The sequence below is a fragment of the Macaca thibetana genome, chromosome 6, assembly GCF_024542745.1.
Source record: "Macaca thibetana thibetana isolate TM-01 chromosome 6, ASM2454274v1, whole genome shotgun sequence".
Lineage (NCBI taxonomy): Eukaryota > Metazoa > Chordata > Mammalia > Primates > Cercopithecidae > Macaca > Macaca thibetana.
This window is the reverse complement of record NC_065583.1, coordinates 49,789,014-49,813,971: the sequence shown is the minus strand read 5'-3', so window position 1 is coordinate 49,813,971 and position 24,958 is coordinate 49,789,014. Positions and strand designations below refer to the sequence as shown.

General features: G+C 39.6%; 1 protein-coding gene across 2 annotated transcripts in view; it reads right to left on the bottom strand.

Moving 5' to 3' along the window:
- Positions 1-24,958, bottom strand: part of MEIKIN (meiotic kinetochore factor) — a 140,003-nt gene that overhangs the window by 56,961 nt on the left and 58,084 nt on the right. For both annotated transcript variants that reach the window (XM_050792843.1, XM_050792844.1), the window contains exon 9: positions 17,821-17,895. In XM_050792843.1, coding sequence (XP_050648800.1) covers positions 17,821-17,895 — 75 coding nt within the window. The remainder of the gene's footprint in view (positions 1-17,820; positions 17,896-24,958) is intronic.

The window sequence follows — 24,958 nt, the reverse complement described above, 5'->3', positions numbered from 1 at the left end:
CCTGGGTTCTCTATTCTTTTCCTTTGTTCTGTGTGTCTATTTTTCTACCAATATCATGTTGTTTGGGTTAGTACAGCCTTGTAATATATTTTGAAGTCAGGTGGTGTAGTGCCTTGAGTTTGTTCCTTTTGCTTAGGACTGCTTTGACTATTCTGGATCTTTTTTGGTTCCATATGAATTTTAGCATTGTGTTTTCTAGTTATGTGAAAAACTACATAGCTATGTAGTTAGAGATTGCATTGAATCTACAGATTGCTTTAGGTAGTATGGTCATTTTTAATGATATGAATTCTTCTGATCGATGAGAATGGGATGTCTTTTCTCTTCTTCAATTTCTTTCATCAGTGTTTTGTAATTTTCCTTGTAGAGATCTTTCACTTCTTGGTTAAATTTATTCCTAGGTTTTTTGTTTTTGTTGTTGTTTTTGTTGGTTTGTTTTGCCACTGTTATAAATGTGATTGCCTTCTTGATTTTTTTTTCAGATATTTTATTATTGGTGTATAGAAATGCTGACTTTTGCTTGTTTGTATCCTGCGGCTTCACTGAATTTGGCTCAGTTCTAAGAGTTTTTTGTTTGTTTGTTTGTTTGTTTGTTTTTTGAGAAAGTCTTGCTCTGTTGCTCTGACTGGAGTTCAGTGGTGTGATCTCCGCTCACTGCCACCTCTGCCTCCTGGGTTCAAGCAATTCTCTGCCTCAGCCTCCCAAGCAGCTGGGATTACAGGCACCCGCCACCATGCATGGATAATTTTTTTTTTGTATTTTTAGTAGAGATGGGGTTTCACCATCTTGGCCAGGCTGGCCTTAAATTCCTCACCTCGTGATCCACCCACCTCAGCCTCCCAAAGTGCTGGAATTACAGGCGTGAGCCACCATGCTCAGCCTGTTTGGCTTTTTTTTTTTTTTTTTTTTTTTTTTTGAGAGAGAGTCTTGCTCTGTCACTCAGGCTGGAATGCAGTGGCACAATCTTGGCTCACTGCAACCTCTACCTCCTGGGCTCAAGTGATTCTGGTGCCTCAGCCTCCAGAGTAGCTGGGATTACAGGCATGCGCCACCATGCCCAGCTAATTTTTGTATTTTTTAGCAGACATAGGGCTTTGCCATGTTGGCCAGGCTGGTCTCGAACCCTTGGCCTCAAGCGATTGCCTGCCTCGGCCTCCCAAAGTTCTGGGATTACAGGCATGAGCCATTGTGCCCAGCCCTAAGAGTTTTTTGATGGAGTCTTTTGGTTTTCTAAAAATAAGCATAGGCCAAGTGCAGTGGTTCATGCCTGTAATCCCAGCACTTTGGGAGGCCAAAGCAGGCGGATCATGAGGTCAAGAGATCGAGACCATCCTGGCCAACATGGTGAAACCCTGTTTCTACTAAAAATACAAACATGCCTGTAGTCCCAGCTACTTGGGAGGCTGAGGTAGGAGAACTGCTTAAACCCGGGAGGTGGAGGATGCAGTGAGTCAAGATCGCGCCATTGCACTTCAGCCTGGGCGACAGAGAGAGACTCTGTCTCCAAAAAAAAAAAAAAAAAAAAAAAAAAAGAATAATGCAATCCCCAAAGAGGGTCAATTAGAGTTCCTCTTTTCCAATTTGGATGCCTTTTATTCCTTTTTCTTGGCTTACTGCTCTAGCTATAACTTCCAGTACAATGTTTAATGGGCATCATGGGAAGGTGGGCATCTTTGTCTTGTTCTTAGAGGAAAGGCTTTTAACTTTTCCTCCTTCAGTCTGATGTTAGCTGTGGGTTTTGTCATATATTGCCTTTATTATTTTAAGGTATGTTCTTTCTATGCCTAGTTTGCTAAGAGTTTTTCTCATGAAGGGATGTTCAATTTTATCAAATGCTTTTTCTGCATCTATAAAAATAATCATAAAGTTTTTGTTCTTGGTTCTGTTGATGCGATGTATGAAATTTATTGATTTGCACAGGTTAAACCATTCTTGCATCCCTGGTATAAAACCCACTTAATCAAAGTGTTTTATCTTTTTGATGTGCTGTTGGATTTAGTTTGCTAGTATTTTGTTGAGGATTTTTGTGTCTATGTTCATCATGCCTGCAGTTTTCTCTGTGCTGTTGTTGTTGTGTTTCTTGTCTAGTTTTGGAATCAGGGTAATGCTAACCTCAAAGAATGAATTAGGGAGGATTCCCTCCTTTTCAACTTTTTAAAATAGTATGAGTAAGATTGGTACTAGTTTTTCTTTATATGTTTGGTAGAATTTGGCAGTGAATCCATCTGATCCTGGGCTTTTCTTTATTGGGAGACTTTTTATTATTGATTCAATCTCACTACTTATTACTGGTCTGTTCAGGTTTTCTATTTCTTCCTCATTCAATCTTGGTATGTTGTATGTTTCCAGGAGTTTACCCATTTCTGTAAGTTTTCTAGTTAGTATATAGTTATTCATAAAAGTCTTGGCTAATATTTTCTAATTCTGTGGTATCAGTAGTAATGTCTCCTTTTTCATTCCTGATTTTGTTTATTGGGGTCTCCTCTCTTCTTTCCTTGGTTAATCTAGCTAGTGATTTATAAATTTTATCTTTTTGAACAACAAACTTTTCATTTCATTGATACTTTGTATTTTTTTAGTCTCTATTTCGTTTCTTTCTGCTCTAATCATTATTATTTCCTTCTGCTAATTTTGGGTTTTGTTTGTTCTTGCTTCTCTAATTCCTTAAAGTGCATAATTAAATTCTTTATTGGAAATCATTCTACTTTTTTTCTTACATAACATTAAATTTACATACGCACATACTACTTTTTTGATGTAGGTATTTATTCCTGTAAAGTTCCCTCTAAGCACTGCTTTTATGATATTCCATATGTTTTGGTGTTTTGTGTTTCAATTTTTATTTATTTCAAGAATTTTATTTTTAAGAGACAAGGTCTTACTTTGTCACCCAGGCTAGAGTGCAGTGGCACTATTGTAGCTTGCTGCAGTCTCAAACTTTTGGGTTCAAGTGATCCTCCTGCCTCAGATTCCTGAGTAGTTAGGACTACAGTCATGCACCACCATGCCTGGCTAATTTTTAAATTTTTTAGGAGACAACGGGGTTTCAGTATGTTGCCCACGCTGGTCTCAAACTCCTGGCCTCAAGTGATCCCCCCACTACAGCCTCCCAAAGTGCTGGGATTACAAGCATGAGCCACTGTTCCTGTCCTTATTTCAAGAATTTTTTTATTTCCATCTTAATTTCTTCATTGATCCAATGACCATTCAGAGGCATCTTGCTAAGTTTTCAAGTATTGTATAGTTTCCAAACTTCCTTTTGGTATTGATTTCTAATTTTATTCCATTGTGGCCTGAGAAGATACTCGAAACGATCTCAATTTTTTCAAGTTTGTTGAGACTTGTTTTGTGGCCTAACATATGATCTATCCTGGAGAATGTCCCATGTGTAAATGAGAAGAATGTTAATATGTATTCTGCAGTTGTTGGCTAAAAGGTTCTGTTATGTCTGTGAGGTCCATTTGGTCTAAAGTCCAGTTTAAATCCAACACTTATGTGTTGATTTTCTGTCTAGATGATCTGTTGAGTGCTGAGTGAGTAGGGTATTGAAGTCTCCCCCATTACTGTATTGGATTCTATCTCTCTTTAGATCTAGCAATATTTGCTTTATACATCTGAGTGCAGTACTGTTGGGTGCATATGTATTTAGTATTGTTATACTCTCTTCTAGATTGATCCTTTTATCATTATATAATGACCTTTGTCTTTTTTTTTTTTTTTTTTTTTTTCCTGTTTTTGACTTAAAGTCTCTTTTAGCTAAGTATAACTACTCCTGCTCAGTTTTGGTTTCTGCTTACATGGAATATCTTTTTCCATCTGATATAGTTTGGCTCTGTGTCCCTACCCAAATCCCATCTTGTAGCTTCCATAATTCTCACATGTTATGGGAGGGACCCACTGGGAGATAACTGAATCATGGGGTAGGTCTTTCCCATGCCGTTCTTGTGATAGTGAATACATCTCATGAGATCTGATGGTTTTAAAAATGAAAGTTTGCCTGCACAAGCTCTCTCTGCCTGCCACCATCTATGTAAGATGTGACTTGCTCCTCCTCGCCTTTTGCCATGACTGTGAGGCCTCCCCAGTCATGTGGAACTGTAAGTCCATTAAACCTTTTCTTCTTCCTAATCTCAGGTATGTTTTTATCAGCAACGTGAAAATTGATTAATTCACCATTCCTTTACTTTGAGTCTCTATTTTTCTTTACAGATAAAGTGCATTTCTTGTAGGCAGCATATAGTTGAATCATGCTTTTTTAATTATTTAGCCAGTCTATATCTTTTAAGTAGAGAATTCAATCCATTTACATTCAGGTTTATTATTGATATGTAATGCTTTCTTCCTGTTACATTCTTAATTGTTTTCTTATTGTTCTGTATACTCTTTGTTCCTTTCTTTTTCTCTTGTTTGTCATTGTGTTTTGGTGGTTTTCTGTAGTGGAATCATTTGAGTCCTTTCTCCTCCTCCTTTGTGTGATTGCTTTACTTCAGAGTTTTATAGTTTCATGTGTTTTCATGATAATAACTATCATCATTTCACTCCCAGTTGTAGGACTCCCTTGAGTTTAGTAGTAATGAATTCTCTTGGCATTTGATTGTCTGGGAAATACTTTATTTCTCCTTCATCGATGAAGAACAATTTTGCTGTATATAGTATCCTTGGCTGGCAGATTTGTTCTTTCAGCACTTTGAATATATCATATCATTCTTTCCTGGCCTGTAAGGCTTCTGCTGAGAGAGTCTGCTGTTAGTCTAATGGGGTTTCCTTTATAACTAGATACTTTTCTCCTGCTGCTTTTAGAATTCTCTGTCTTTCACTTAGACACTTGGATTACAATATGCCATGGAGAAGACATTTTTATGTTGTATCTGTTTGGGAAACCACTGAGCCTCCTGTATCTGGATGCCTAAATCTCTTGTTAGACTTGGGAATTTTTCATCTATTATTTCATTAAATAGGTTTGCAAACCTGCAGGGGCCTTTGAAAACAGTATGCTAAGAATAGATAGGGCTCAAGGACAGTATCTCCAATTGAACTTTTAATGAACTCCCATAGGCGCCAAGAAGGCGGGCAGATAAGGAAGAGCATAGAAACAAGGAACTGAGTAGAAGGTTACATCTGGGAAAAGACAGTTTGTTTTGCATTGCATTCTTTCTGCTGACGTGGGGTTTATGGGGTATAAATAAAGTGAGGCGGAGGCTCTGAGTGCGGCCGCCATGTTCTCTGTGTGTCTTTGTCTTTTGTGTGTTCTTTCATTCTCCACCACCCCCGGCACGGACCCCAACAAGTGGTGCAGCAAGCAGGGTAGCACGGGTGAGTAGGGGAGAACAAGAAGGGGAACCCCCTAGGGGCGGGTAAGGCCCGGATATTGTTAAGGGGAACCTTCTTAAGCTTTCATTATGGGAATTCCATCTCTCTGGCCTCAGAATATTTACGCCTGTTTCAAGGACTGTTGCTGTCTATAGGAGTAGAAGTGAAAGAAAAAGACTTTGAAGTGATTGTTTGCCCATGTTGAACAACATTGTTACTGGTTTCAGTATCAGACTAAAGTGCAGCTGAATCGCAGAGAATGGTTACAGGTAGTAAAAGCTCTGCTTAGAGCTCTCCAGTTAGGTGATATTATGCCTCTAAAATTGTGGACCTTGTGTAACTCTATCACTCAGACATTAGAGTTACTTGAGACTGATTCAGAGTGTGGTGATGTAGCCACAGGAGGAAAGGTATCTGAGGATTTGGAAAAAAAATAAATCTGAAATGGAGCCCATTTGTGCCAGGATAACAGAGGATTGGGGGGGGCGGTGTAGCAAAAGGGGGAGAAGAGAAAAAGCCAGCTTTTCCTTCTTCTAAGGGAAATTCTGACATGCAGTGTATTATGGAAATGCTTCAACAAATATTACAGATATATTCTTCTAATTCACCTTTGCGAGCTTTCCCTGTTTCTTTTTCTTCTGCCCTGTTAAAAAAGGATTTTCCAGAGCCTCCAACCCCCCGGCTTCCTTATCTTTACCTTTGTTTGGCAAAGTTGAAGCCCTGTTCACATCAGACATACTTTAAATTTATACTAAACACCTGTTTAATATGTCAAAACCAGTGTATATGTATATCTTATTGTTTGTTAAAATATTATGAGTATTTCAATAGTCAATAAATAAGCACATTAATATTAACTATTAATATTAATATAGTATTAATAACCCCAGCTAGGAAATTGTTATGTTATAGGGGTGCGTAGGTTCCACCAATTTACACTCCAAACAGAAGTTGACATTCAAGTTGCTTAACACATTAACTACCTCTTGATATTTTCTGTGTTTTTAAATTTTAACCATTGTATTGTGTATGTAATGATTCTCAATTTGGTATTAATATACATATTTCCTAGTGAGTAATGATGTTAGACATATAGGTTTATTGTCATTTCTTTGTTCTGCTACTTTTGGTTGGGTTATTTGCCTTTTCCTATTAATATGTTGGGATTCTTTATATTTGAGGATATGAGTATTATTATATATTATATATACTTTTAATTAAAAAAAAAATTTTTTAAGGAGCTGGATCTGTTTCTAATTATTTGTGCTTCTTTTGCTCCTAATGCTCAGTTTTCAAATGGTGGCAATAATGTCCAATTTAATGCCTTACAAATTAAATTTTTAAAAGAAATAAAAGCTGCCATTTCTAACTATGGACCCCTATCCTTGGTCTTCTTGATATTTTTTCATCAAAAAATTTGATAATTCCTATAGACTAAAAGACTTTGGGAAAGGCTTTTCTTAATCGTTCTCAGTGGTTATAATTGCACAACTGGTAAATGGACAAGACACATGTACAGGCTAAAAAAAATGTTATGTGTGATCCCCCAGGACCCACTGAGAAACAACTCACAGGCACGGGCCAATATGCTACTCTTAATGCTCAGGCTGGTCTAAATGATGTTGCCTTTACTCAAATCAAGACTTTGTTTTTAAGGGCCTAAAATAAGGTAAAAATAACAGGAAAATCTTCCCTTTCCTCTGTGAAGATTTTACAGGGCACAAATAAACCCTATCCAGATTTTGTAACCCATCTTTCCTCACCTCCCTCGGTGATAGTCCCCGCTGACAATTTAAAGGTTTGGTATCCTAATAAAAAAGGTAAGTATGTTCAAGGACAAGTTCTAAAACAGAGACGGGACTATACTCTTGTCCTTACAGGGAGCGGACCTGAATGGTTTCCTACAAAATAATTGAAACCCTGTTAAAAAAAAAACTAAATTCAACATACATTTCTTCCTTTGTTAGATGTGCCTCGGCGGGGGACTTATTTCTCTTAGTGAGGCTTTGTATAAATATTGGACTTATATTCCCTTTCCACCCTTGTATCAAAAAGTCGCCTGGGAGGAGGCGGAAATTAAGGTTTTCACCAATGACATTACTTAGATGCCATCCCCCTATATAGACAAAAACAACATAAAACGGAAACAAAAATTATAATCAACACATACCAATTTAAAGTAAAAGGACTTCCAATATGTATGAAAAATAGTCTTCATTGTCTCCAAAAATCACATAAAGCCTGGGCTGTTCGCTATAATCATAGTCATGTGACTACTAAAACTGTTATTATTGTAACTAGAAGCTTTTAATATAATCATACTGTATATAGTAATAAAACTATTCCTAGTTCTTTACTTTTTTGTCCTATTCTAAAGGTTTCTCCTAATATTAAGGTACTGGAGTGACAACAATGTCGGGAAACTAAACCCCGGATTTTATTAAAATACAATAAAATGTAAATAACTAATTGGAGTGTACACGGTAATTTTCAAATAAAATTTAGTCACATACCTTTAAAATAACACTGGGTAAATAAAAGTATTGCCACTAACAATAATAAAACCTTGGTACGGCGTAAAGGAGGCCTAAAGTACAGAGTCATCTTTGGAAGTTGTTAGCTACAGGCGATGCCATTAACACTTCTGTGGGAAATATGTCCCTTAATCTTTCTAACCCAAATAACTCCTTTCATATTCAGTTATATCAAAATACCTCCTAATATATTATTGCTTGTGTCCGTAAGCCCTACCTATTATTAGCGGGAAATTTAACATGTAATAATAATACAGAAATTGTTAATTGTACAGATACGTATACATTTTTGTCTTGCCTCAATCATTCTTGGTGGCAAAACTTTACTGGGGTTTTTTTTTTTTTTTTTTTTTTTTTTTTTTTGAGGCGGAGTCTTCACTCTGTCGCCCAGGCTGGAGTGCAGTGGCACCATCTCGGCTCACTGCAAGCTCCGCCTCCCGGGTTCGCGCCATTCTCCTGCCTCAGCCTCCCGAGTAGCTGGGACTACAGGCGCCCGCCACCGCGCCCGGCTAATTTTTTTTGTATTTTAGTAGAGACGGGGTTTCACCGTGTTAGCCAGGATGGTCTCGATCTCCTGACCTCGTGATCCGTACTGGGGATATTTATATCCTCAGGGCTCGTAAGAAAATTTGGCTACCTGTTAACCTTACACGACCATGGGGGGCATCACCTCTTGAAACTTATACTTGGACTTCTCTCCAGCGAACCCGCTGTGCCCTTGGACTTATAATTGCCTCGGTGATAAGCCTTGTCACCATCGTCTCCACTACGGCCATAGCAGGGCTCACTCTACATCAAAGTATACAAAATACTAAATTTGTACAACAATGGCACAAACAATCTCACCGGTTATGACTTCAACAACAAAACATTAACTCTTAACTTACTAAAAAATTAGACAACATAGAGCAAACATTGACATGGCTTAAAAATCAGCTCACTGTACTCAGTACTCAAATAACATTACAATGTAATTGGAACTCCACTCAATTTTGTGTAATGCCTGTGCCTTTTAACATCTCTCAAAATTGGACCGTAATCCGAAAATTATTAGTAGGCCATAAAAATATTAGTTTGGACATCCAAAAGCTCACTCAAAACATTTCCAAAACATTTCAACAACAATTACATGTGTTGTCCGGAACCGTAACCCTACAAAAACTGGGTCAGCGCCTTACTGCCTTTAACCCATAAACCCAGATAAAAACATGGATTTCTACAATCTCTGGAAGTATATTACTTTGGACACTTGAATTGGGTCTACTTCTTTTGGTAATTCGATGCTCCCTCCGTCGCCTCCAAAAACAAAAAAAACCACAGAAACAAATATGGGTTACCTTTTTAGGATTAAGGCAAAACAAAAACAAAAAGGGGGAAATGCAGGGGCCTTTGAAAACAGTATGCTAAGAATAGATAGGGCTCAAGGACAGTATCTCCAATTGAACTTTTAATGAACTCCCGTAGGCGCCAAGAAGGCGGGCAGATAAGGAAGAGCATAGAAACAAGGAACTGAGTAGAAGGTTACATCTGGGAAAAGAAAGTTTGTTTTACATTACATTCTTTCTGCTAACATGGGGTTTATGGGGTATAAATAAAGTGAGGTGGAGGCTCTAAGTGCGGCCGCCATGTTCTCTGTGTGTCTTTGTCTTTTGTGTGTTCTTTCATTCTCCACCACCCCCGGCATGGACCCCAACACAAACCCTTTCATTTTCTCTTTGCCCTCAGGGATATCAATATTTCAAATATTTGGCCACTTGATAATGTTCCATAGTCACAAAGGCATTGCTCATCCTTGCTAATTTTTTCTTTATTTTTGCCTAACTGGGTTATGTCAAAATAACTGTCTTCAAGTTCTGAGATTCTTTCCTTTGTTTGACTTAGTCTGTTGTTGAATCTTTTGAGTGTATTTTGTATTTCATTCAATGAAACCTTCAGTTCCAGAATTTCTGTTTGGTTCTTTTTTAAATAATATCCATCTCTTCGGTAAATTTCTCATTTGTATCCTGAATTTTTTTTCTGATTTCTTTGTATTGATTTTTGGAATTCTCTTGCATCTCACCAGACTTCTTTAGTATCAAAATTCAAAATTTGGAATTCTTTTTCCTGGGATTTTGTGATTCTTTTTCTTTTTCTTTTTTTTTAGACAGAGTCTTGCTCTGATGCCCAGCCTGCAGTGCAGTGGCACAATCTCTGCTCACTGCAAGCTCTGCCTACTGGGTTCATGCCATTCTCCTGCCTCAGCCTCCTGAGTAGCTGGGACTACAGACACCTGCCACCACGCCTGGCTAATTTTTTGTATTTTTAGTAGAGATGGGGTTTCACCATGTTAGCCAGGATAGTCTCACTCTCCTGACCTTGTGACCCGCCTGCCTCAGCCTCCCAAAGTGCTAGGATTACAGGCATGAGCCACTGTGCCCAGCCATGAACTTCTTTTGCATTAGGATCTGTTGCTGGAGAAATTATTGTGTACCTTTGCAGGTTCATATTTCCTTGCTGTTTCATGTTTCCTGTGTCCTTACATTAATATCTGTGCATCTGGTGTCACAGCTGCTTTTTCCAATTTTTTTGAATTTGCTTTCATCAGGGGCACATTTTTCTGAAGATGTGTATATGGTGTTGGTAGGCTAGAGCACATTTGCTCTGATTCTGGGCATATGCAGTATTATTGTCTTTGTATGATTTCTTTGGCTGTAAACAGCATCAGTGGTATCTGTGATTTCCTTGGTGGCTTAGCATGTGGTTGTTAGTGGAGACTATGATGAAGTTTTTCTGGGTTCTGGGATGCCAAGTAGACTGGTCTTCAGGTCTCAATGGTGGCAGTGGTATGTTAAGCATGCCTGTCCTTGGGCCCCAAGGCAGGATACCCTGGCATTGGTGTTAGTGGATCCAGGTAGCCAATTATTGGGCCTCTAGGTGGCTTGCTTGTATGCCAGGAATGGCAGCAGTAGGCTGTGTAGGTGGGTGAATTCTAGAGTCCTTGTGGAGTGTGCATGGCATGGTCAATGGCAGTAGCAGTGATAGGAAAATCCACTGGAACTCAGTCAACTGTGTTGGTGTTGGCATGGCTACAATGGGTTTGGCAGGCCGGTTTCCAGATCTGTAAGTGGCACATGCTTGGTGAATGCCAGCTGTAGTGGTAGTGGCAGGTTGATTGGACCTGATCTCAGACCCTGGGAAGAGTGCTTAGGTGCAACCAATGGTGTACTGGGCTGGGTGATCCTCAGACCTCTGGATAGCATCCTTGGGTACTAGGGGAGGTAGAGCCAAGCTAGGTTGTGCCCTTAGGCCTCCTCATGGTGTGTAAAGATGCTGGCTGTGGCATGCAGAGGCAGAATGACCCTGTGGCCATTGGCAGAATGCTCAGGTGGAGACAGCAGCAGCTGTGCTGTGGCCCTGCAACTGGGAAGAGTGGAGTTGCTTCCCCTGGGAATAGCCATAGGCAGGAAACTGAAAGGGATGGGCTTCATCTGAGCCTTGGCCTAGAGCAGGCGGTGGAATTTGTCTTTGGAGTGTGTGAGAATGCACAGTTGCCCCTCTGTGGGGGTGAGGGAATAGGACTGCTGTCTGTGGCTGCCTCTTCAGCCCCAGGAGGGAGGGAAGGTGAGAGAGTGGGGGTGAATTCATGGAACTGACAGTATGCATGGAAGCAGGAGAAGGACAGGTAATCATGAGGAAGTGAAGAAAAGAAAATGTAGAAAGGATTGGGAATATTTTTTATTGCTTTTGGCTAAAGAAGTGGAATTCAGGCCAAGTTCAATTAGATCTCTAGGCCATAGGGAATTCTAGTTGCCTATTGAGTTAAATTTAACTATCCTGTCTTCCTCCCTTCCTTCATTCCCATTAGTCCTCAACAATGACACAGTATATCTCATCTTAAAAGAAAAAGCTTCCTATAACCCTGCATATTCATCCAGTTACCATTATTTTTCTCTATTTCCCTTCAGAGTCAAGCTCTTTAAATAATTGTTACTTCCTCACTTTCCATGGTCTTCAACCTATTCTAATCTGGTTTGCCTCTCTTTAGTCTGCTAAAATTTTTCCTACCAAAGTCACCAGTTTCCTTCATGATTCCAAATTCAACTGACTTTTTAAAAAAATTAATGAATTTTATATTTTAGGTCAGTTTTGGGTTCACAGCAAACTTGAGCAGAAAGTATAGACTTCTCATATATCCCCAGTCACCACACATGTAAAACCTCCCCTGCTATCAAGATCCTATACAATAGTGGTATATTTACTATAATCAATGAACCTACACTAACACATCATTATCTTAAAAGGCCACAGTTTACCTTAGGGTTGGGTTCACTCTTGGTGTTGTATATTCTGTGGGTTTTGACAAACGTATAATGAGATGTACCCACCATTCTAATATCACACAAAGTAGTTTCCCAGTCTTAAAATTCCTCTGTAATTTGCCTATTCATTCATTCCTTCCTCCTAACCTCTAGCAACCACCAATCTTGTTATTGTCAACATAGTTTTGCTTTTCCAGAACATCATATAGTTGGAATCACACAGTATGTAGCCTTTTTAAAGTCACTTCTTTCACTTAGTAATATGAATTTAAGTTTCCTCCATGTCTTTTAATTGCTGGATACCTAATTCCTTTTTAGTGCTAAATAATATTCCATTGTTTGGATATACCACAGTTTATTTATGCATTCACCTACTGAAGAACATTTTCATTGCTTCCAAGTTTTGGCAATTATGAATGCAGTTGCTATAAATGTTCAGGTGCATTTTTTGTGTGGATATAATTTTTCAATTCATTTGCATAAACACTAAGGAATGTAATTGCTGGATCATATATAGGAGTTTGTTTAGTTTTTAAAAATCACCCAACCATTTTCCAAAGTGACTGTATCATGTTGCATTCTCAGCAGCAAAGAATGAGATTTCCTGTTGCTTCACATCCTCACCAGCATTTGGTATTGTCCGTGTTTTGGATTTTGACCATTCTAATAGATGTGTAATAATAACTCACTGTTGCTGTTTTTAGTTTTTTTGAAACAGAGTCTCACTCTGTTGCCCAGGCTGGAGTGCAGTGGCATGATCACAGCTCACTGCAGCCTCGACCTCCCAAGTTCAAGTGATCCTCCTACCTTCACTTCCAGAGTAGTTATGACTACAGGCCTGCACCACCATGCCAGGCTAATTTTTTTTTTTTTTTTTTTTTTATATTTTTTGTAGAGACAGGGTTTTGCCATGTCGCCCAGGCTGGTCTTGAATCCTGGGCTCAAGCAATCCACTTGCCTCGGTCCCCCAAAATGTTGGGATTACAGCCATGAGTCACAGCACCCAGCCACTCACTGTTGTTTTAGTTTGCAATTGCAATTGCCTAATGATGTAAGATGTTGAACAGCTTTTCATAAACTATTGCCATTTGTATATCTTCTTTTGTGAGGTGTCTGTTCAGGTCTTTGGCCCATTTTTCATTGGGTTTTCCTTTTTCTTATTCTTGAGGGTTTTTGCTTGATTGGGTTTTTTTGTTGTTGTTTTTGTTTTTTGAGATAGGATATCACTCTGTTACCCAGGCAGCAGTGTGCAGAGGTGTGGTCAGGGCTCACTGCAGCCTTAACCTCCCAGGCTTATGCGATCCTCCCAGCTCAGCCTCCCGACAGGGATTCTGTCTCTACAAAAAAGTACAAAATGTTGCCCAGGCTTGTCTCAAATTCGTGGGCTCAAACGATCTGCCTGCCTTGGCCTCCCAAAGTGCCAGGATTACAGGCATGAGCCACTATGCCTGGCCCTTATTGTTGAGTTTTAAGGCTTGTCTATGTTGGTTGAAAATCTTTTATCAGATATGTCTTTTGCAAATACTGTCTCCCAATCTGTGGCTTGTTATCTCATTATCTTGACATTGTCCTTCATATAGCAGAAGTTTTTTTATTTTAATTAAGTCCAGGTTATCAATTATTTCTTTTATAATTGTGCCTTTGGTATTCTATCTAAAAAGTCATCACCATACTCAAGGTCACCTAGATTTTATCCTATGTTATTTTCTAGAAGTTTCATAGTTTTGCATTTTACATTTAGGTCTATGACCCATTTTGATTAATTCTTGTGAAGGGTATAAGGTCTGTGTCTAGGTTCATGTTTTTGCATTTGGGGGTCCAGTTATTCAAGCACCATTTGTAGAAAATACCAAGTTTTCTCCATTATATTGCCTTTGCTCCTTTGTCAAAGATCAGTTGACTATATTTTTATGGGTCTATTTCTGAGTTCTCTCTCTATTCTGTTCAATTGATCTGTTTGTTTATTCTTTTACCAAACCCACACTGTCTTGATCACTATAGCTTTACAGTAGTCTTAAACACAGGTAGTATCAGTCCTTTGACTTTTTCTCCTTCAATATTGAGTTGGCTATTCTGTATCTTTTCCCTCTCTATATAAACTTTAGAACCAGTTTGTCTGCTACATAGGTCCCCCAGCAGGTTAGGTTCTGGAAAAACACTTTCTCCTGAGGCCAGGCCTTCTTACAAAAAACAAAAACAAAAACAAAAAACTTGAATGTTCTAGCATTCTGTTTCAAATAGTTCCTTTCTCCTCCCACTGCTAGAAGCATGAGAGGATTTTACTCTAACATTTACTGTGAAGACCTGATGGTAGAGCTCCTGGAAGTAAAACTCACAAAAGTGGCAAGGGGACCACCTAGGACTCTCAGATTTGTCCATATTGAGCCTCCAGCAATTCATCAACACTGTTTAGGTTTTTCTATCCTGGCAATGGTTCCCATGGAGGTTTCTGTTCATGGGTTTCTGTTTTGGTAGGTTGTGATTCTCTGTATCCTCCTGTCTGTCTCTCTAATATTTGGTGCAGCAGTTTTCTCTATGACCTTACTTCTCTGACAGACCCAAGAAAAACTGGTGACTTTTCAGTTTGTTCAGCACTTTACTTGTTGTTAGGACAAAGTGACAACTTCTAAGATTCTTACATTGCTGCACTGGAAACTGGAAGTCCTACAATTGACTTTTAAATTCCTTCCTAATACAAGAAACAATAAATTCTTGAGATGGTGGATATCCCATTTACCCTGATTTGATTATTATGCATTGTGTGCCTTTATCAAAACATCACATGTACCCCATAAAGACATACAGCTATTATGTACTCATAATAATTAATATTTTAATGTAAATAATCAAAATAACATAGACATACAAAAAAAAATTCTTTATAATACTGCACCTTCAAGCAGCACTCAACACTGTTGATCATTCCCCCTTTTGTGGGTGACATGATTTCCTCTCTTGATTTCTATGATACTACATTCTGTTTCTTTTTCTCCTCTTTTCCACCACTCTTCCTTTTGTACCTGACTATGAAGTTTTCCAGGGATTGACCTGGGTCCACTTCTCTTCCTTACTCTATAGATACTATTTCCTAGGAGATTTCACCCGTTACCATAACTTTAAAAAAATTTATAATATAGTACATCTGTTCCCCTGACCTCCAGATTTATAGCCAATGGCCTTCTCAACATTTCCATCTTCATGCATCCTCAGAACTCCTGTCTTTCCTATCACAGTAATTAGCATCTTTATCCACTAAAGAAGCTCAAAACGGAAACCTAGAAGTCTTTCTTAACATTTCTTATTCCTTCATCATTTGTATCCAATCTATCAACTCTACAGGCAAAATTATCTTGAATACATGGGTATTTCTTGATCTCTCCTATCAAACACCCTAGTCAAAGCCACCACTATCTTTCACCAAAAATCTTTGTAACTTTGTAACTCCCTACTAATGGGTCTCCCTATTCACCCTCTTGCCCCTTTTCTATTTGTTCCCTAATTCCTTACAGTGACAATCTAGTGTAGTAGAAAGAGTATAGGCTTTAGATCTGGAAAGATCTGCCACAACCTCCTCAAAAAACTGGTGAAAATCTAAACCTCAGTTTTCTCAGCTATAAAATAAGTAAAAACAAATAAGCAAACAAACAAAAACTAACTACTAACCTGCCTGGAATGATATAAAGAAAATATATAATTAATGAAAAGTCACTCAAAAAGTAGCCCTTGCTACATACAAAATAAAGTCCAAAATTCTCCCCAGAGACCTCCAGATTCCAGCTGGGCATGATGGCTCACACCTGTAATCCCAACACTTTGGAAGGTTGAGGTGGGTGTATCGCTTGAGCCCAGGAGTTCAAGGCCAGCCTGAGCAACATGGTGAAACCCCGTCTCTACCAAAAATATGAAAATTAGCCATTTGTGGCAGTGTGTGCCTGTAGTTCCAGCTACTAGGTAGGCTAAGGCAAGAGAATCATTTGAGTCCGAGGAGGTCAAGGTTACAGTGAGTGGTGAGCGAGCCACTGCACTCCAGCCTGGGTGACAAGGCAAGAGCCTGTCTCAAAAAAAAAAAAAAAAAAGATCCAGATTCCATGCCTAACATAATGATTCATAAGTAATCTTCAGCATTATTCAAAGAGAAGTTATAAAAAATGTAAAGTACACTGGTCTCCCCCATCACCCATCCACAGTTTTGTCTACCACAGTTTCAGTTACCTGTGGTCAACCACAATCCAAAATATAAGATGGAAAGTTCTAGAAATAAACAATTTGTAAGTTTTTAATTGCACACCATTCTGAGTAGCATGAAGAAATTGTGTGCCATCCCACTCAGTCCAGTCCACTCCAGGATCAATCATCCCTTTATCCAGCATATCCATGATAGACATACTACCCTCTCATTAGTTACTCAGTAGCTGTCTCAGTTATCAGATCAAAAACATGTAGTATACATAGGGTTCAGTACTATCCACATCCACTGGGGGTCTTGGGATGTATCCCTCACAGATAAGGGGGGACTACTATACATTTTCATTCTCTTTCATTAAACTGATATACAGTATATTCTTATTTATAAGCTGCATAGCTTTTTCACAAAATTGAATAATCTGTTTGATAAACTTCCAAAATGCTTTTAATTATTGATTTAAATAGCTGAAAAAGAATTCCTATAAAAGTATTGGTTGGCCAGGCACAGTGGCTCACACCTGTAATCCCAACATTTTGGGAGGCCGAGGCAGGCAGATCATGAGGTCAGGAGATCGAGACCATCCTGGCTAACACAGTGAAACCCTGTCTCTACTAAAATTACAAAAAATTATCCAGGAGTGGTGGCGGGCACCTGTAGTCCCAGCTACTCGGGAGGCTGAGGCAGGAGAATTGCATGAACCCTGGAGGCAGAGCTTGCAGTGAGCTGAGACCATGCCACTGCACTCCAGCCTGGGTGACAGAGCGAGACTCTGTCTCAAAAAAAAAAACAGTATTGGTTAAGGCTGGGTACAGTGGCTCATGCCTGTAATTCCAGCACTTTGGGAGGCTGAGGTGGTAGGATCGCTTGAGGCCAGGAGTCTGAGACTAGCCTGGACAACAAGTGATACCCCATCTCTATAAAAACATTTAAAAATTAGCTGGGCATTGTAGTGCATGCATGCCTATAGTTCCAGTTACTTGGGAGGCTGAAGCAGGAGAACAGCTTGAGCCCAAAACTGTAGTGAGCTATGATCGCAGCACTGAACTCCAACCTGGGTGACAGAATGAGACCCCATTTCTTTTCTTTTTTTTTTTTTTTGGAGACAGAGTCTCGCTCTGTCGCCCAGGCTGGAGTGCAGTGGCGCCATCTCAGCTCACTGCAAGCTCCGCCTCCTGGGTCCACGCCATTCTCCTGCCTCAGTCTCCTGAGTAGCTACGACTGCAGGCACCCACCACCATGCCCAGCTAATTTTTTGTATTTTTAGTAGAGACGGGGTTTCACCATGTTAGCCAGGATGGTCTCGATCTCCTGACCTCGTGATCCTCCCGCCTCAGCCTACCAAAGTGCTGGGATTACAGGCATGAGCCACCATGCCCGGCCAAGACCCCATTTCTTTAAAAAAAAGAAAAAAGTAAATTTAAACTGTTAGTTAAAAGTAAATTATTTATTAATGAAATTTATTATGATTTATGCAGTTATTCTGCTTCAATACTTGCTTTTTTCTTTGTTTTTTCAGGGATTGAAGGGCAAGTTTTCTCAGCAAGTAAAATCTCACAAGCTGCATTATCTATAAATAAAAACATAGTTTAGTATTCTACTTATTTCATCTGTCATTAACTATGAGTCCAAAGGACAAGAGAATTCAAATTTGACAAAACAATATTTTAAAAACCCCTGATTTTAATGACTGCACCTTTGTCAACAATTAAACAAGAAAAATGAATGTATGTTGAATAATAAAAACATCCTTATCTTAAGAGCTCCAGGTTTCAGAGAAGCAAATAAAATATATATAAAATATTTTCTTTTCAGTTAGTAGGGAAAGTTGCATGTGATTATAATTCTTCATTCATTATCCTACCATTTCCACTCTCCACATTTTCAAGCTATTTTTCTACTACAATTTTTTCTTTTTTCTTTTTTAAAATTTCAATAGCTTTAGGGGTACAAGTGGTTTTTGGTTATATGAAAAAATTGTACAGTAGCGAAGTCTCAGCTCTTAGTGTACCTGTTTACTGCAACTTTTCTATCAGCATTTTAAACATTCTCAAGCCTCTCTCATCAAAAAGTTTCCTGGTACCTCATATCCACCTCCTGCTGCAGCCCCTATATCTCTTCTTGCCCACAGGCAAATTTCTTAAAAGATCTTCCATGTATACTAACTTTATTTCCTCTCCTCCTATTTACTTCCAAATCCAAAGTATCCAGTTGCACTTCCACCAATATCAGCAGAGACCTTTCCTGTCCTACCTCACTAGACCTTACTACAACAGGCTGGAACACTTCTAACCTGGCTCCTTTTTATGTCTCTTCTTCAGTCTTGAGTCTTCCCTTTTCCCCTCTCTGGACTCAATCCAAGCAACAAATATTTATTGAGGGTCTGCTATGTGCCAATTTTGCCTATCATATGCATTTAAAGTTGTATATTCAGCTTTTCTTTTCCTTTTTTTTTGAGATGGAATCTCACTCTGTTCCTCAGGCTGGAGGGCAGTGGTGCGATCTGTGCTCACTGCAAACTCCACCTCTCAGCAATTCTCCTGCCTCAACCTCCCAAGTAGCTGAGATTATAGGCACACACCACCACACCTAGCTTATATATATATAATTTTTTTTTGAGACAGAGTTTCGCTCTTTGTGGCCCAGGCTGGAGTACAGTGTCATGATCTAGGCTCACTGCAACCTCCACCTCCCAGGTTCAAGTGATTCTCCTGTCTCAGCCTCCCGAGTAGCTCGGATTATAGGTGCCTGCCACCTCGCCTGGCTATTTTTTTTATTTTTTAATTTTTTTAGTAGAGACAGGGTTTCACCATGTTGGCCAGGCTGGTCTCAAACTCCTGAGCTCAGGTGATCTGCCCTCCTCAGCCTCCCAAAGTGTTGGGATTACAGGCATGAGCCACCACGCCTGGCCTTTTTTTTTTTTTTTTTTTTTTTAAGTAGACATGGGCTCTCACCATGTTGGCCAGGCTGGTCTCAAACTCCTGACCTCAAGTGATCTGCCTGCCTCAGCCTCCCAAAGTACTGGGATTACAGGTGTAAACCACCATGCCCGGTTCAGCTTTTCTTTATTCTTAACAATACTACCTTGAATTAAGGCACCAAAAGATTTTCTTTAGGTTTCAATAGCATTTCAATTCACCTCTGTCGGCAGTCCATTATCCTTTTATACTTAAAATGCAAATATTGTTTGCCTAAAACTCTTCAAAGCCTTTCCTCTGCCCCCAAGTTAAACTCAAGCTCCTTAATTTACCATTACAAAGTCCTTCTTTTTATGATCTGTGTATTTCTTATGTATTCCTCAGCCTCACTACTGAGGCTAATAGGGTTGCCAGATAAAATACACTATGCCCAGTTAAATGTGAATTTCAAATTAACACTGAATAATATTTTAGTATATCACATTTAATAGCACAAGCATGAGCAACATTTAGGACATACTTATCTTAAAAATTATTTGCTGTTTATTAGAATTCAAATTTAACTGGGTATTCTGTAACTTTATTTGCTAAATCTGTTAATGCTAGAGACTAATCACTCCTGCTATGTGGATCTTTGAGGGTAAGAAGCAGCAGGTAGGTTTGAGAGCTCTGTAGGAGATAAAACTAATACCAAGATTTGGAAATAGATTAGATATTAGCCTGAGAAATGACAAAAAAGGAAGCGTTAAGGATGACCCTCAGGTTTCCGGTTTGCTAAACCACATCTGTTAACCAACCTGGAGGACAATAATGTAGGACCAGGTTAGCTCTTGGCTGTGACAATTCTTAGTCCTCAATCCTCATGTGATTTCATAATCTTGATAACTTTTGTCATAGCTGGGATTATTCCTTCCTTAAAACACTCACCTCTCCTGGCTTCATCATTCTTTCCTGGTTTTCCTACTACAGCACGAGCCATTAGGTCTCAGTTTTGTTTTTTTTTTTAATTTTTTTGCTGGATATTTCTCCCTTTCCCTACCTCTAAATGTTGGAGTGTCCCATTTCCATTCACTGTGTATGCTTTTTAAAAATTATTTTTACCTCCTACATGATTTCATTTAATCCTATGGCTTCAAAACATCTCTTTGCTGGCTCCAAGTATGTATCCATAGCCCTAGCCTCTGGTCTGGAGTTCTCTAGACTCCTGCATCATAAACTGCCTTCATGACATCCCCACTTGAAAGCTAATAAGCCTTTCAGTTTTTAAATATTTTATTGAAGTATACCACATATATAATAGCAGTCACAATCTTGGTATATATGTATTCATCCATGTATCTACCACCCAGATCAAGATACAAAATATTTCCAGCACTGAGAAGTTTTCTGTTTTCTTTCCTTGTTGGCACCCTTTTTCCAAAGACTACCACTGTTTTGACATGTCACCCAGAATAGTCTTGCCTGTTCTTGAACTTTATATATATGAAATTATATAGTATATACATGTTCTGTCGGCGTTCTTTCACAAAACATTATGTGTATGGGCTGACAGATCAAATTTAATATATCCAAAAAAATTCTCTTAACCATTCTCCCAACTTGGTCTGCCCTACAGTGCTCCCATCTCAATAAATGATATCATCATTTATCTGATTTCTCAAGAATTTAATACTCATCCTTGACTTCTATTTTTTCTCTTACCTAATATCCAGGATAATCACAGATTCCTGGTATATCTGCCTTTAAAATATATTCCAAATCAGACCACTGCTACTATCATCGTTTAAAACACTATTATCTGATCACTGAAATAGTTTAATAAGGTCTCCTTGCTTCCACTCTTGCCGTCGTAGTCTATTCTCCACATAACAGCCAAAATGATAATTCTAAAATATATAATCTGAGTCTTTGGAACATAGAAAACTACCACCTCTTAGAACCTTAGGACCACAGATGCACTGGACCCAGACACAAAGAACTCAAGGGCTCTTGGAAGCTTGGAGTTTCTCCAGTTTAGAGCCTGCTCCTCTGGAGTGAGGGATAAAGCAGAAAGAATAGGTGAAACACAGTAGTTTCTCAGATTTATATTTAGATTATTTTCCATCTTGCTACAACATATATGAATATCCTAAAATGGTAATGTCAGGTGTTGTAGCTACTGACCTATGGGATTATTTAAATTCATTTAAAATGAAATAAAATGTAAAATAAAAATTATATATCTGATCATGTCATCCGTCTGCTCTAAGATGATCTAAGATGTATTTCTCAGTACATTTAGAATAAAATCCATAGTCCTTACAATAGTATACAAGGCTCTACTTTATAAAACCTGGTTAGCTCTCTGACCACAATTTCAACCATTCATCTTCCTACTCACTGTGCTCCAGCCACAATGACCTCTTTCCTCTTCCTCAAACATGCCAAGCACATTCCCATCTCATGGTCTTTTCATGTATTGTTCCCTTTGCCTGGCATGCTCTGCCTCCCAGGTTTCCACAAGTCTGACTCTCTAACTTTATTCAAGCTCTCACCTCCTCAGAGAGGCCTATCCTGATTGCTCTATCTAAAATAGCATACCTGGTTACACCTCTTTACCCTACCTTATATTCCTTAGTTACTGTTATTTCTACTTGACGTTATATATTTATTTATCTGTTTATTATCTTTTTTTTCCCACTATGTAACATTTGTTCTATTAGGGCAAGGATACTGTCATGTTTCCCAGTAGCTAAAACAGTTAGTGTCATACTTAGGTGCTTAATAAATATTTGCTGAATGAACTAAATTAATGAACACTAAATTGAGATGCCTCTAAAATATCCAAGAGGAGATATCTAGAAGGCAGCTGCATATAATGGTCTTAACCTCAGAGGAGGAGAGTCTAGGTTAAGAGAAAACCTGGAAATCCTGCCTATTACATGACACCTATACATGTCAGGCAGAAGATAAAAAGAGATTAGAATCTAGGAACTAACTCTGAAAAACTCCCACATTTAATGACTGATGTTGGCAATTAAGATTGCAAGTCTGAACAGGAGTTGCTTGAGAAGTACTTTCTTATTTATTTGTTTATCGCTATTACTAGACTATACAATCCGTGACAGCAAGAAAATAGCCATTTCTGAATTTCTTAACACTTAATAGAAGAGCCTGGCACACAGTTGAAACACAGCTGGATTTGTTGAATTAAGAAATGTGTAAGGAAGAACAAAGCAAGATGGCTGAATAGAAGACTCCACTGATCATTGCCCCTACAAGGACACCAATTTAACAACTATCTATACACAAAAAGCACCTTCATAAGAACCAAAATTCAGGTGAGCACTCATAGTATCTGGTTTTAACTTCATGTTGCTAAAGAGGCACTGGAAAAGGTTAAGAAAGACAGTTTTAAATCACCAACACCACACCTCCTTCATCCCCCGGCAGCAGCCCTGTGGTGTGTATAGAGAATCTGTGCATTTGGAAGGAGAGTACAGGGATTGTGAGACATTGCACTGAACTTAATGCTGCCCTGTCAAGTGGAGGGCAAACCTGGGCTGAACTCAGCTGGTGCCCACCTATGGAAGGAGTATTTAAACCAGACCTAGCCAAAGGGAAATCACCTATTCCAACAGTCAGAACTTGAGTTCCAGCAAGCCTTGCCACTATGGAATAAAATGCTCTGGGGCCCTAAATAAACTTGAAAGCCTAGGCTACAAGAACTGCAACTCCCAGGCGAGTCCTAGTGCTGAACTGGGCTCAGAGCCAGTGGACTTGGGGCGGGCGGGGTGGGTGGGGAGAGGGGATGTGACCTACTGAGACACTAGCCAGGGCAGCTAAAGGAGTGCTTATGCCGCCCCTCTCACAACCCCAGGCTGCACAGCTCATGGCTCCAAAAGAGACCCCTTTCTTTTGCTTGAGGAGAAGAGAGAAAAGAGTAGAGAGGACATTGTCTTCCATCTTGGATACCAGCTCAGCCACAGCAGGGTAGGGTACCAGGAAGAGCAGTAAGGCTCTAGCTCCCAGACAACATTTCTAGACACACCCTGGGCCAGAAGGGAACCCACTGCCTTGAAGGGAAGGAGGACCCAGTCCTGGCAGGTTTCATCACCTGCTGATTAAAGAGCCCTTGGGCCCTAAATAACCAGCAACGATACCAGGTAGTATACCATGGGCCTTAGGTGAGACTCTGAGGCTGGCTGCAGGTGACACTCAACACATTCCCAGCTATGGTGGTTATGGGGAGAGACTCTCTGCCTGAGAGAAGTGAGGGAAATGTAAAGGAGATTTTATCTTGCACCTTAGATACCAGCTCAGCCACAGAAGGGTAGAGCACCAAATGGGCTCTTGGAGGTCCCTAATTCCAGGCCTTGGCTCTTGGACAGCATTTCTGGATGTGCCCTGGTCCAGAGAGAAGTCCACTGCCCTGAAGGGTAAGTCCCAGGCAGCATTTACCACAAGCTGACTGGAGAGCCCTTGGGCCCTAAAGGAACACCAGTGGTAGCCTTGCAGTACTCCCCATGGGCCTGTGGTGGCTGAGGCCACAGGATGAGGCTCCTCTGCCTGTGGAAAGAAGACAGAAGAGTGGGAAGGACTATGTCCCATGGTACGAGTGCCAGCTCAGCCACAGTACAAGAGAACACTAAGTAGACTTCTAAGGGTTTTGACTCTAATTCCTGGCTCAGGACCTGCCCAGGGTCTGGGGGAACTTGCCACCCTGCAGGCAAGGACATAAGCTTCGCTGGCTTCTTCACCTGTTGTTTGCAGAGCCTTAGGGCCTTGAGAAAACATCGGCAATAGCCAGGTATTAGTTACAATGAGTCTTTGGTGAGAACCAGGGCTATGCTGGCTTTAGTACTGACCAAGTGCAGTCCCAGTATTGGGAATTGGAGGCCACAGAGGTGCTTGTGTTACCCCATCCCCAGCTGCAGGCAGCTCAGAACTGAGAGAGAGAGAGAGAGAGAGAGAGAGACAGAGAGAGAGAGAGAGAGAGATTGAGATTCTGTTTGTATGGGAGAAAGTAAGGGAAGAGAAAGAGTCTCTGCCTGGTAATCCAGATAATTCTTCCAGATGCTATCCAGGACCACCAAGGTGGTACCTCCATAAGTCTGCAAGAACTACAGTGTTACTGGGCTTTGGGTGCCCCCTAATGAAGATACAGTTTAGATCACAATACCCAAGTCCTTTCAAATACCTGGAAAGCCTTCCTAAGAAGGACAAGTACAAACAAGCCCAGAATGCAAAAATTACAAGAAATAGCTAACTCTTCACTGTCCAGACACCAACAAACATGTACCCAGCATCAGTACTATCCAGGAAAACATGACAGCTCAGTCACAGAGGGGTAGCGCACCAACGAGGTTCACCGAATGAACCAAGTAAAGCACCAGGGACCAATCCTGGAGAAACAGAGATATATGACCTTTTAGACAGAGAATTCAAAACAGCTGTTTTGAGGAAATTCAAAGAAATTTAAAATAACAGAAAAGAATTGTCTGGTAAATGTAACAAAGAAATTTAAATAACTAAAAAGAAATAAGAAGTAATGGAGTTGAAAAATGCAATTGACACGTTGAAGAATCCATCAGAGCCTTTTAATTTTTATTATTTATTTATTTTTATTATTATACTTTAAGTTCTAGGGTACATGTGCACAACATGCAGGTTTGTTACATATATATACTTGTGCCATGTTGGCGTGCTGCACCCATCAACTCGTCAGCACCCATC